General features: G+C 48.0%; 1 protein-coding gene, 1 long non-coding RNA gene and 3 other non-coding genes across 5 annotated transcripts; 1 reads left to right on the forward strand and 4 right to left on the reverse strand.

Annotated features, from left to right (window-relative positions):
* Positions 1 to 48: 48 nt before the first annotated feature.
* CPOX (coproporphyrinogen oxidase) lies at positions 49 to 9,398 on the forward strand. The gene is made up of 7 exons (XM_054209041.1): positions 49 to 492; positions 597 to 740; positions 1,465 to 1,575; positions 2,489 to 2,630; positions 4,937 to 5,155; positions 6,829 to 6,933; positions 8,864 to 9,398. The coding sequence occupies exons 1-7, from the start codon at positions 57 to 59 to the stop codon at positions 8,949 to 8,951; spliced, it is 1,245 nt and encodes a 414-aa protein (XP_054065016.1). The 5' UTR covers positions 49 to 56; the 3' UTR covers positions 8,952 to 9,398.
* LOC128912686 (uncharacterized) lies at positions 6,933 to 10,732 on the reverse strand. The gene is made up of 3 exons (XR_008467723.1): positions 10,294 to 10,732; positions 9,890 to 10,096; positions 6,933 to 8,206 (listed from the first exon to the last, which is right to left on the reverse strand). It is a non-coding gene; the product is annotated as an uncharacterized LOC128912686 (long non-coding RNA).
* Positions 9,835 to 9,906, reverse strand: TRNAD-GUC (transfer RNA aspartic acid (anticodon GUC)). Its single transcript has one exon. It is a non-coding gene; the product is annotated as a tRNA-Asp (tRNA).
* Positions 10,189 to 10,262, reverse strand: TRNAI-AAU (transfer RNA isoleucine (anticodon AAU)). The gene has a single exon. It is a non-coding gene; the product is annotated as a tRNA-Ile (tRNA).
* Positions 10,733 to 10,793: 61 nt separating the features above from the next.
* TRNAD-GUC (transfer RNA aspartic acid (anticodon GUC)) lies at positions 10,794 to 10,865 on the reverse strand. Its single transcript has one exon. It is a non-coding gene; the product is annotated as a tRNA-Asp (tRNA).
* Between the last annotated feature and the right edge of the window lie 1,492 nt (positions 10,866 to 12,357).

Genomic DNA, 12,357 nt, shown 5'->3' on the forward strand with positions numbered 1-12,357 from the left:
CCCCGCTCGGCCCGTCGGCGTCCCGCCCCGCCGGCAGTGCGGCGCTGGTGACCGTCATGGCCGTGGCCGTGCAGCTGCTCCGCGGGGCCGCCCGCGGCCCGCCTGCCCTCGCCCTCGCCGCGGCGGTAGGGCGGCGGGCTCTGGGCTCCGCGCCGCCGGGCGGGGTGGCGGCGGGACGGGGAGGTCGGCGGGCCGCGCTGGCGGCGGCGGGGGCGCTGGGCGGGCTGGGGTTGGGGCTGTGGCGGCGGCGTCAGCAGGCCGCGATGGCGGCGTCCGAGGAGGATGAAGCTGAGAAGAAGGAGGAGGAGGAGCTGCGGCAGCGGTTCATGGCGCCGCCGGTGAGCGGGCTGCGGGAGCTGCGGCGGCGGCGGCGGGAGCTGCGGAGCCGCATGGAGCTGCTCATCATGGAGACGCAGGGGGAGGTGTGCCGCGCTCTGGCCGCGCTGGACCCCGGCGCCTCCTTCGCCGTCGATACCTGGGAGAGGAAAGAAGGTACGGGGGATGGGGGAGATGCCGCGGGGGCCACCCCGGGCTGGGTCACCCCCCCGGGGGACAGCGGCGGTGGCCCCGGCGCGGGGTGACCCTGGCGTTGTCAGGCGGAGGCGGCATCAGCTGCGTGCTGCAGGACGGCGAGGTCTTCGAGAAGGCGGGTGTGAACGTGTCCGTGGTGTCCGGGCTCCTGTCCGAGGAGGCAGCGCGGCAGATGCGAAGCAGGGGAAAGTCTCTGAAGGCCAAAGACGGTAAGGTGTCCGGCGGCGGTGAGCTGGGGTAGGGGAGTGTGGGCGGTGGGGGGGATCACCCCAGTGTGGCCGTGGGTTTGCTCTGAAAGCGGGGTCTGGCCTTGGAGCAGAAGGTGAGGGAGGCTGGACCGATCAACGCTCACGGGAAAGTTTTGTTTGCATCCTGGTGGTTGCTAACCAGTGCGCCTGGCAGGTGGACTTCCATATCCCTAAAAAGCTAGGTATCGGGGCGCTTCTCCTGCTGCCATGCTGCTTTAGGCAATGTACTGTAGGCTCAGGTGGTTTCTCAGTAACGACGCTGTAGCTCGGCAGCGAAACAGCGCAGGAGTTATGTCCTAAAGAGGTGGAGGTAGAGAACCAAAAAGACCTGAAGGCTAAAGGGGATTCAACCCACGCTTGTGTAGCAGAGGGTAACTCTGAGGACTTTGACTACGCTGGTGGTGGAAAGCCTTAGCAGTGCCTTATGGCGTCAGTGGTCTTCATCTATTGGGTGCTCTGACATATAATTGCATTTTAGGACAATTACCAAAGGAAGCACTTAGTTAGGCGCACAGAAGCGTGTGGATGAGAAGTAAACTGCACATTGATTGATAATTATGGTGACCCAACATCACAAGTTTTCTTGTAGTGGAACCTAAGGGAAAATAGTGATGTTCCTTAAATGATTATAAATGAAGCTATTTGAAAAACCTAAGGGTTTTTTTCTGTGCATCTTCTTATCTAGGAAAACTGCCTTTTTGCGCCATGGGTGTGAGCTCTGTCATCCATCCAAAGAACCCCCACGTTCCAACCATGCACTTCAACTACAGATACTTTGAAATCGAGGAAGCAGATGGTAAGAGTTGTAACCCAGTGAAGTAGGTATGACTTCATACCTAGAAAGGAGGTGTGGACGCATGGTGAGGGTGAGAGGTGAAGAACCCGTCTGGGTTTGTTCCCAGTTGTGCCAAGGGTCCGCTTTATAGCAATGGACCTCCTAACCTCTGGGCCTTCGTTTGTCCATTTGTAACGTCAGCGTGATGCACGCATCTGGTACAGTAAAGGTACGTGTGGTTTACTTTTTGCAGCGTACAGCAGGGGCTTCAGCTTTAAGTTAAAGTGTAGGAGGTCATAAATAAGTGTAAAACATATTCAAAGAAGCAAGTATAGAATTTAGTAGAAGAAAGGTCTGTGAAGGACTGATGAGCGTTCTGGTCAGGATGGACCTTTGTCTCAGGAGCTGGGAGGACGTACTGTGCCTTTTTTCACAGAATTTCTGCAGCTGGACGCTGTCAGAAGCAGGACAGTAGGCTAGGTGGTCCCATGCTGAGAGACCACCTGTACCTTGTGAGAGTGTATGTACTGTTAGACGCTCAAATACAGTTTTCTTTCAATTATTTTGCCAGAGCATTATGGATCATTTCTAGTCAATTACTTCTCTGGATTTAATAATGACGTTCCCTTTCTTTGGCATGCAGTAAAGTGCTTCTGGATCCTTGAATAGAAGTTGTCAGCCCATCTTGTGAAATTGATACCCTGTAGTCAGGGTCATCAAAATACTGATCAAATGGTTTTCACTGCTTTGAAATTTGTTTCATGTTTTCTTGAAGTGACCAGTCATTGCACTGCCTTGAACGCAAATTTTTCGTGACTGATGTTCAGGATGATTTTGGTTTGTGTTGTAAAAGTAGTTGTTGGTGAACCACTGGCAACATATTTCTGTTTGGAAGTTTAAAAGAAAACTGTTGCTGCTTGCCTCTCTTCTATAGGAACTAAACAGTGGTGGTTTGGTGGTGGGACTGACCTCACTCCAACTTACCTGAATGAAGAGGATGCTGTTCATTTTCACAAGACTCTGAAAGAAGCCTGTGACAAGCATGATCTGAAGCTGTATCCCAAGTACAAGAAATGGTATGTGGGGAGAGATGCGCTTGGGTTCCTTTTGTAGGAGCAGAAGGCGGCACTGTGTATCTGCAGTTAAGTCTATTATAGCAAGAGTAGGTTCTGCTCTGCCTTTGATAAATACCAGGAGACCCTAATGAAAATCAGCAGACGTGTACTGGGACAAAATGTAGTCTAAAGCAATCTCTTATTTACAGAGGTCTGAGTTTTTCAAATCAGAGGGCTGACAACTAGCATCATCCATAGCCTGAATAAAAACCAAACTGACTCCACAAGACTTTGTAAGCCACAGGCCTCACTAGGCAACTCAAAAATTCCTTTTAGCCTCTGGTGTTAAACTAGCACAAGACTTTTGCCCCATGGACTTGCACTAATTCTCCTTACAGTTAACTCTTGGTAAATGTGCATGGCTTTAGTGTGAGCTCTTCGGCCAGCACTGCAGTTCTGAAAATCCGACTCCAGTTTTTCTGCCTTCAGTCTGACCTGCATTACCTTTTTTTTTTTTTTTTTTTTGCCAGGTAGGTAAAGGAGCTTGTGCTTAGCGTAGAAGCTTCATAATTTTGATGGAGCTGTACTTTTTTTCCAGTGACACATTAGCTGAGAGTTGAACAACATATTCCCTAAAGATGCAAACTTTGAATGCTCCTCTTGAGCTGAGCGATACGGGTGATGGGATCCTCTGCGGTTCAGTGGGGGCTGGCTGCTCTGTGTCTGATAATTCTATCTGCTACAAGCTGTGGTATCCAGCGAGGAGGGGTTACCCTTTTGTAAGCTACCAGGTCTTGTCTGAGGACAGGAGATAAAGTGGGTGTTGTAGCTCGGGTGTGAACCACTTCATAGAGAAGCACATCTTGCACTACCCTAAGAATTCTGAGGAATTTTTGCATGGTAGTTCAGAGTGTCTGCCTTAGGGGTTAGGTTGTGTGCAGCCCAAGTAGGCTATCAATGCCAGCTGCAGGGGGTCGGAGAGAAGGACGCCTGTTCTTAGTCTGAGAGCAGCTCAGGGGAGGACTAATTGTATTCCATGGACAAGGGCAGTTTTCTCAGTCCCAGCACAAGTGTTTGCTGTAAGCAGCAGCTCTGCAGGGGCATGCTGTTCTTGCTGTCGGAGCAGTGTGAATGTCCTCTGAGCTTTATTAATTAGCATTGCCCCTTTTCCCACCTTTCTCAAACATAAAAGCTCTTGTTATGTTTACCACGCTGTCTTCCTGGTCTAGCTTTAAGACTTTTCTCAGGCTTCTTCTCTGTTGCATATCTGACTCAGCCTTTTTCCCTAACTCTTCCTGCTGCTATAAAAAAATGCAAAAAGTTGATCATCCCAGCGAATAAAAAAATAACTTAGGGTATCTGTTACATTGCCACGTCTCTCCTGCTATGGCCATGCCATATTGCTTGAGAACAGCAACTGTGGATGGATACATGCATGGAAAACTAGTCCTAAAGGAAGGCAGGGTTTCCTTGCTGTTGATGGTTTCTGCTTACTACTTCCCTTCCATTTCTCTCCCCCATGAAGACTTGCAGGGCATGACTGCCCAAGCAAGTAACTATAAGCAATATAGGGTGTGGATACAATGAATCAGCTAACTTACAGTAATTGCACACCTACATACTCCCAGTAAATACAAAAGAGATTGATCACCTCCCTATTGTAGGATAAACTGCACTTAATCTTTCATGAACTTGAACGTGAGCCATGAACAGCCACTACTAGAATGGCTCCATCTTCCAAGTTTAACTGTTAAAAAGCCTCTTTCCAAGGAAGGCTGCCTCACTTTTGATTTTTCCGTAAGTGACAGTGGCTTTCTTACCTGATCTTGAGTTTTTAGATTCTTTTTGTTTCTTTCACTAGAATGGCAAAAAGAATAAAGAGGTTCTCTTCGAAGTTTGAGTTCATCTGAAAGCTCTACAAATAATTTGGTATCTGTACATAATTCTGGGAATGAAATCTAGAAAGAGCTCTTAAGGTGAAGTTTTGAAATCAGGTGTCCCTCCTAGGTAGAGGATATGGATTGGATCGCTCCACATGGAAGCATCTGCCATGCTGTTTTGAGTGTTCAGTGACTGTGCAGTGATACGTAGCTTTGCAGAGACCATTTAATCAGAGCTTTTACTGCAAGTGAACGCAGGAGGAGTGCTTTCCAGATGGTGCTGTACCATCCTGGCTCTCAGCAATCAGTGGGGCATCCGGCACCACAGGAACTGACTTTTCATCGATATTTCACTAGTGCCATCCTGTGCCACGTAGCTGTTCAGAGTTCTGTTAATTTCCTTGAATATTGTGGACCATATTAATAATTGTCTACTACCTCTTCTAGGTGTGATGACTACTTCTATATCAAGCACCGTGGTGAGCGAAGAGGGATTGGAGGCATATTCTTTGATGACATGGACTCTCCCTCCAAGGAGGAAGTATTCCAGTTTGTGAAGAGTTGTGCCAAAGCTGTTGTGCCTTGTTACATTCCCATTGTGAAAAGGCACTGCCATGACTCCTTCACACCAGAGGAAAAGCTGTGGCAGCAGCTTCGGAGAGGACGGTGAGTACTGAAGGAGCAAAAGAATACACGGGAGGTGGATTACGCTGGTGAGAGAAAAATGAGCTAGTTCTTTATGGTTGTGCCGGGGAGGGTGCACAGAAGGTACTAGAACACCCTCATCCATATCCCCCAGTCTCCTGTGTTGCAGCACAAAGCAACCCATACAAAATGCCACAGTTTCTCTCCAGCTCCTTCAAAAAACAAAAGAAGCTGCTGCTTTGTAACAAGCAAACTGGTCCGTGTGTGCTTGGTGTACTGAGTCTTTCCCCGTCCTGCAGCCCAATGATATGGGTAATAGGACTACCCTGTGAGGAGCATAGGGTGAGGGAGTCACACTTACTATTCAGTAACAAAGCTAAACCCTAGAAAGTCATGGAATAACTGTACCCAAGAATACTTTCAGCTTCTTACATATATATTTATTCCATCTGATCTTGGCATTGCAATGAGGACCCAGTGAATTCTTTGTAAAGGAACAAAGATACAGAGAGGTTTTGTCTTTCTGGCATAGTCCAAAGTTACTGTAACTTAAAAGACTTTGGAGGGTGCTTATTAATGTGAACAACTGTTAATGCTGTAAAAGCTTAAGTACACTGGTAGATACAGTTGTACTCCTTTCTCTGTGTCCTGTGATTGTGTAAGCATACGGAGAAATGACAATACATACGCTTTGTGCAGAACTGGGAAGTCTCTAGTCTCTGCCTCTTCTGCAGAGAAATCTGTGAGAGTGGTATAGAGAGGGGCGCAAGCGTTCAAGTTTAGATCACTGGCCTGCAGTAGTTACTCAAATAAGGATATATGCTTCATTTGGTGGGTCTGTTCCTGGGAGCGTTGGGCTTTCAGGATCCAGTCTGTGGATGGGATTTAGCAAACCTGGTAAGGTTATAAGGGTAGAATAGCTTCTTTAAGCTGCAGCCAGGACCAGCTGATGAGACTGCTTGTTTCCCTGGATCTGTTTGCAGGTTATTGGGCTAGGCAAAGCTCTCCATTTCTGCAGATAGATAAGAGCTCCTCCCTTCCTGTGCCTCTGTTAAGTACTAATACCTCAGTACTGGTTATTAAGATAACCCCTGCTGAATTGTCACTTCTCTCTTCCTATGCTGGGGGCAGAAAACCATCTATTCTTGCATGTAGAAGCCTCAGCCAGCACTCTGAAGCTGTTTGACTTCTGCTGCTTTCCAGATCTTCCCAAGAAGTAGAAAATGTTGTTCTGACCTTGCTGATTATGCATCCTTCAGCATGGAGGACTGTACAGTAGCTTTTTTCCTGTGGTCATTTCCAGTTCCTTTCAGGCTCCTTTTAATATCTGAGACCACCACACAAGAGTACTGGCATAACCAAGCTAAACTTGGTGTCAGGCTTGCCAGCAGGGTTGAGGACAAGGATAAATAAACTAGTATAGCACCTGTGGAATACTCTCCTTGAGTAGTTTTTCTGCTCTTGTCTGTTAGCTAAGGTCATTATTTTCCTATGCTTTGTGGGGTGGCAAGGTCACACTTGCACTCCTATGCAGAGGATGCTGGAGAAGGGTCGGCCCCAGAACAGGGTTCATTCTGACACCTAACACAGCAGAAAGACATGCTGGTTTTGTTTGGTGTCTCCTAGTTGAAGAAGGCACGAGTCATTTCTGATAATATACTTGTTTTTCTGTTGCATCTCTTCGCTCCCCATAGCTACGTAGAGTTCAACTTGGTTTATGACAGAGGTACAAAGTTTGGCCTCCTGACACCAGGATCAAGAATTGAAAGCATTCTTATGTCTCTGCCACTGACTGCAAGGTAAGGGCATAACTATGTGGGCTTGCAGGTAGGCACTGTTCTTATTAAAATACTTCATAGGATTAAATCAAAGGTCTGTCCTGGTGTCCAGTCTCTTAACAGTGGTTAGTTTGTGCCTGATAGAAGAACTGGCCAAATATATGGAGATGCTTCTCAGTTTTGCTACACTTGCCCAGTTGCCAGTAATGTGTGGCCTAGATATTTTCTGACAAAAAAAAAAAGTGGTATTTTTTGTGCTTAGTACCTCTTGATAGATTTCCCCTCCTCGCTCCATGGGTTTTTGATTAGTAGCTCTTTGAAACCATGTGAGCTTCTGGCAGTCCTGACAAGCCTGTGGCAAGGAGTTCTACAGCTTAACTGTGTGTTGTATGAAAAAGTGCCTCTTTGTTTTCTACTTGCACCTGATGACTTCATTCAACTTCTAAGTGAGTAACCAGATTTTCTTCTTGTTCGTTTTCTCCATAACAGTTCTTATTTTACAGGCTTCTGCTGTTTTTCATTGTCTGTTTTCCAGGATGACAAGTCCCCCTCTTCTTAGCCTTTGTACAGTACCTGTTCCATACCTTTGATCACATTTGCCACTTTTCTCTAGGCTTAAGTTTTCTATGCCCTTTCTGAACTGGGCATAAGGAACAGACAACAGAATCTACGTATGTGTATCCAAGATGCAGGTGTGCTGCTGAATCATTCAGTGGCATAATGATGTTTTAGTTTCATAATTCTAATATGCTGTTTGCTGATTTTGACTGCTGCTAGGCATTGAGCTGGCTTTTTTTATAGAATTGTTACGATGCCAAGATCTTTTCTGGGCAATAAAAGTTCACTCAGTCTCTCAATGTGTATGTAACTTTTTTCTGAGTGCATCAGTTTGGATCAATCAGTGAATTTCACCTACCATTTTATTGCTCAGTTGCTTGGCTCGATATTAACTCTTTTCAGCTGCCTTTTTAGCTCTTAACCTATCTTGCTTAATCTTGCAGCAAACTGTCATTTACTGGTTTTGCCCCTTTTTAGGTTGCTTTCAGATATGCTCAGTAGCACGGCCCTATTACGAATTTCATAAGACTCCATTAGTGACCTCCCTCTGCTAGGATAACTGACCTTTGCCTGCTACCCCTTAACTGTGAAGGCAGTCCTGGTCTCACCATGTAGCTTCATCCAGCTGCCAACACCAAATATGTCCCTCACCTGGCGGTGTACCACGGTCCTACCTTTTGATTTCATTGCTGGGATGATCTGGTTTTGCTTGCTTCACAGCATGAATGGGTCCTTTCTGGGGAGGAAAAAAATGGCAAAAGGTTGTACCCATTCCTTTGTGACTGCTCATACTTTTCTTCCTCTGTCATGTATCTTAATTGCCTTTTTAATAAAAAGGGGTTTCTCATCAACTTTATTTTTAAAACCAAGATTCAACAAAGGACTTGTAGTGCTTCCAGTGCAGCTTCTGGAAAAACTTCCTCTGGGTGGCTGAAAATACTGCATCAGGATCAAATGATAAAATTGGGAGCTGGCAATTTCCATTAGGTCTCACATCCTCACTCTCTCTTCTCTGGGTTCTTTTTTGGCGCATCTTCCTTGTGATACTAGTGTGGTCACAAGAGATTGCTAAAAGATGTTTCCAAATAAACCTCCATGGATTCTGGGTAGAGGGCATTGCTCTTTCTTTTTTCTTTGTTTTTCTAGCCTTTCCAGAAGTTGGGAAAAAGATTAAGCTAACATTTCTCCTGTCTCTTCCAGTGTTATTATTTGTTTTTACTGTTTTGCTGAACTTCGTGATTTGTAGCCGTGCCTGTCACCTGGTCAGAGAGTATCAATTGTGTATATATAGCTTTGCATCCTCAGAAAAGGCAACTCAAGTCCAAACACAGCTGGCTATGGGAGTGGTGGCAGCCATCTGGGCAGTCTGAGTGAGTTTCCCCTCTTCCTGCAGGTGGGAATACATGCACACCCCTCCAGAGAGCTCGAAAGAAGCAGAAATCCTGGAGGTTCTGCGCAATCCCAAAGACTGGGTGCACTGACACGGATCGTGAACAAGATGGATTGCTAACACTGAGCCATTATGAAAGAACAGGAGCGCCTGCAAACCAGCTCATTCAGACTGCTGTTGCGTGGTGTTTTAGTATGTTATTTATACTCTTACCTGGTGCCTTAATAATGCTGGAGACTTGTTATAACTTGCGATTACGTGAACTCATTCTTTAAGATTGGTCAGCTAATGTTATCACCCCCTGTTGATGTTGCCTTGTGAAGGACTGGTGATTCCCTCACAGGACTACTATGCATGCTTAAGAATTTCCTCAACTGATTTGTTTGACTGCAAAATGGTAAATACTGTGAAGTGTTCTCCCAGTGGAATGAAAGCATTATCTGTGCCTAAATAGCACTGCTTACTCTTAGAAAATGTTGGGATGTTTTAGAAATATTTTTTTTAAAGAATAAAGGGAATATTTGGTATGATTTCTAAACCTTAAACTCTCCTTTCAGGAAGTTGTGAAAAAAGGTGGTACTTAGTCACATGCATTTTGATGCTGTCCACATAGTGTTTTAAGATGTGCTGCAGTAGCATGACTTGACTGATCAGTAAACGGGAGATTCGGGGTTGGGGTCCTGTCTAGCCTGAGAAGAGGCAAAGGCAGTGGCTGGCTGCTTTGAGGAGAAACATCTCAGTTGTCATCAAGGCACTATAGCTGTCCTGACTACCATGATTCCTTTGCCAGGGAGATCAGGAAGCAGTCGGGTGTTGTCCCAAGGTCCTCATAATAGCACTTTGCTGCTCCCAGCCCCGGGCTGATTGCCCTTTTTTCCCTGATACGAGCCTCATCGAGGACGTCGTGGGGAAAAGCAAGGGGGGGTGGCCATGCCGTCCCCCTGCGACCTGCCATGAAGAAAAGATAATATCACCTCCCCGTCGGGGAATCGAACCCCGGTCTCCCGCGTGACAGGCGGGGATACTTACCACTATACTAACGAGGAGTGAGGTGGTGATTCTTTGGCTTCCCGCCATGACGTAGTAGGACATCACGTCTGGGGGCTTTCCAACCCGTGAGTGGCGTCTACGGTGCCCGCGCAGGGCGGGGGGAGGCTCCGGGCCGCCTCACGCTCCTTGCCCTCCGATCGCTTCCCTTTGGGAGCTACCGTCTTACACTTCCTCCTCAAAAATAAACTAAAATATAACAAAAAAAAAAAAAAATATTGAGTAGGAGCCAGCGATCTCCTCCCCTCCAAGGGGAAAAGGAAAAAAAAAAAAAACCTGGTTGGCCCGTACGGGGATCGAACCCGCGACCTTGGCGTTATTAGCACCACGCTCTAACCAACTGAGCTAACCGGCCCCTCTGCGTTTTGTTTCCTGCATACGCGGACCTGACGGGCTCCTAAGGGCACGCCGCGAGTGTATCCCCTACCGGCAGCTGCTCCCGCGGGCAGTGAACCGCAGCGTTACCGCGCCCGTTCTTTTTAACGTCGGCATCGGCGGGTCGTTTTCGGGAGGGAGCTCTGGCACAACAGCACGGGCCCTGAGCGGCGTGACGAGAATTGCTAAAACGCAGACTTTCAAGACTCTCGGGTTTTTTGTGCACCCCCGTTACCGGCGGTACGGAGGGAGGGCTCGGCAGGGCCGCGCACGGACGAGCACCTCCCGACAGCGGGGGCGGGCGGCCCCACCGAAACGACCCGCAACGCTTTCCTTTTCCCCTCCCACAGCGGCTGCCGGCCGCGGCAACACGCACGTCTGCCCCATCGCCCCGGAGCGGTTCCCCACCGCCACCCTCCCTCACCCCCACACCGCGGGCGGGGCGCCGGCGCGCGGGAGAGGAGCAGGAAGAAGAGGAGGGGCGCCCCGCAGGTGTAAAAGGTAACGCCTCCTCCCCGCCGGGGAATCGAACCCCGGTCTCCCGCGTGACAGGCGGGGATACTCACCACTATACTAACGAGGAGCGGGGTACGACTAAAGCCCCCCCTCGTCGAGCCGCAAAGGTCGCCTGCGGGAGCCCCCCCCCCCCACGCTCTGCTCGCCATGGGGCTGGGAGCTGAGGGGTGAGACAACTCCGGGCAAGGTAAAGGCTACCTGGGGGTGGTGGGGTGTCCCTCGGCCAAACCACGGGCTGGGAGACGGCCAGGGAGACGGCGGGGGGGAGGGAAGGGGTGCCGTGAGCCAGCGGAGCACTTTCTGTCTGTCTGTGTGAACCCCCAGACCCACCCCCGAAACTGCAGCAGGCAGAGAAGACGGGCTCCTTGCCTGCACTGATGATGAGCCGCGTCCTCTTGAAACCACCTGCTGTCAGAGGACGCCGTGAGCCCTTCCCCAGCTGGAAAGCCAATTACGTCACTTGTAAAATCCAGGCATTATGTAAAAAAAAAAAAAAAAGGCATAAAAATTAAATACCTCCCAGCCCGTGAAAAAGTTGTAAAGGAGGAGGAGACCATCGAATTCCAAGCCCTTTGCTTCACAAAGTGTCGGTGTGAGCCCTGAGCTGAGCTCCTTGGTGACCTATTCCTTTGCCATTTCATTTTCCACTAACACCACCTATCATAAAATACATCGCTAAAAATAACATATTAGGAAGCAAAGAGAAGGTAACAGCCACTCAGAGAAAGCATACAAATGTGTCACGGTAACACAAGAGGTTCCTCAAAACCAGGCAACGTTTAACACAGAGGTTCCAGCACCCTTTGCAAAAAAAAAAAGGCCGCAGAGCTGCACTGGAAGGCTGACCGAGGCATGGGATGAAGAGACGGTCATAGATGCGGTGTGAGGAAATCCGGAGTTTGAAAGGAACAGGACAGGAGACACCTGATGCAACAAAGAGCAGAAAGACCCAGAAATGCATTAAGAAGAAAGAAACAGGAAACCCTCCCCCCAAAAAAAGGCTTCTAAGTTGAAAAGGTATAATTTATCAGTGAGATACAGAGGCTTGAAAAAAAATAATTGCGGGCAGTCCACAGAAAACAATTATTTAGATAGCTACGGACCTGGAATAATCTGCAAAAAGCTATATACCTAAGGAAAGCAAACCTGATGTGCTCCAAATTCAGCAGTGTTTTTCCTTTTGTGGCATCCCCAGCAGCATCCCTAGGTCACCAACACTGTGCGGCTCCCAAAACTGTAGGTTTTTGTCCACCAAAGAGATCCCAGTCCTCAGGAAGCCCATCAAAACATTCTGGGAAATAGTACTGAAGCAATACAGCCACTCCAGATGCCAGAGGAAGAGGACTTATCCTAAGCAGAATCCAGATTTTAAACTCTGGTCTGTCTTGTGCTCTCTCGCAAACACACTTTTCAAGGATTTTGTTAAGAGTTTTGAGATCAAGAAGCATCATGACAAAAAACACTAGTCAGGGAAGAGAGAAGCTGTAAGGTCTGCTTTATGTTTCTGCTGTTGTGAGTAGACCTCATCTCACTGTAAACTGATTTCAGAATAACGAACA

The sequence above is a fragment of the Rissa tridactyla genome, chromosome 1, assembly GCF_028500815.1.
Source record: "Rissa tridactyla isolate bRisTri1 chromosome 1, bRisTri1.patW.cur.20221130, whole genome shotgun sequence".
In the NCBI taxonomy this organism is placed as follows: Eukaryota; Metazoa; Chordata; class Aves; order Charadriiformes; family Laridae; genus Rissa; species Rissa tridactyla.

Bases quoted from the DNA above. Each gene is read 5' to 3' on its own strand.
- CPOX (XM_054209041.1), top strand. From the start codon at position 57: ATGGCCGTGGCCGTGCAGCTGCTCCGCGGGGCCGCCCGCGGCCCGCCT. The intron at 493-596 runs GTACGGGGGATG...TGGCGTTGTCAG, and splicing joins TACCTGGGAGAGGAAAGAAG to GCGGAGGCGGCATCAGCTGC. The intron at 5,156-6,828 runs GTGAGTACTGAA...CGCTCCCCATAG, and splicing joins CAGCAGCTTCGGAGAGGACG to CTACGTAGAGTTCAACTTGG.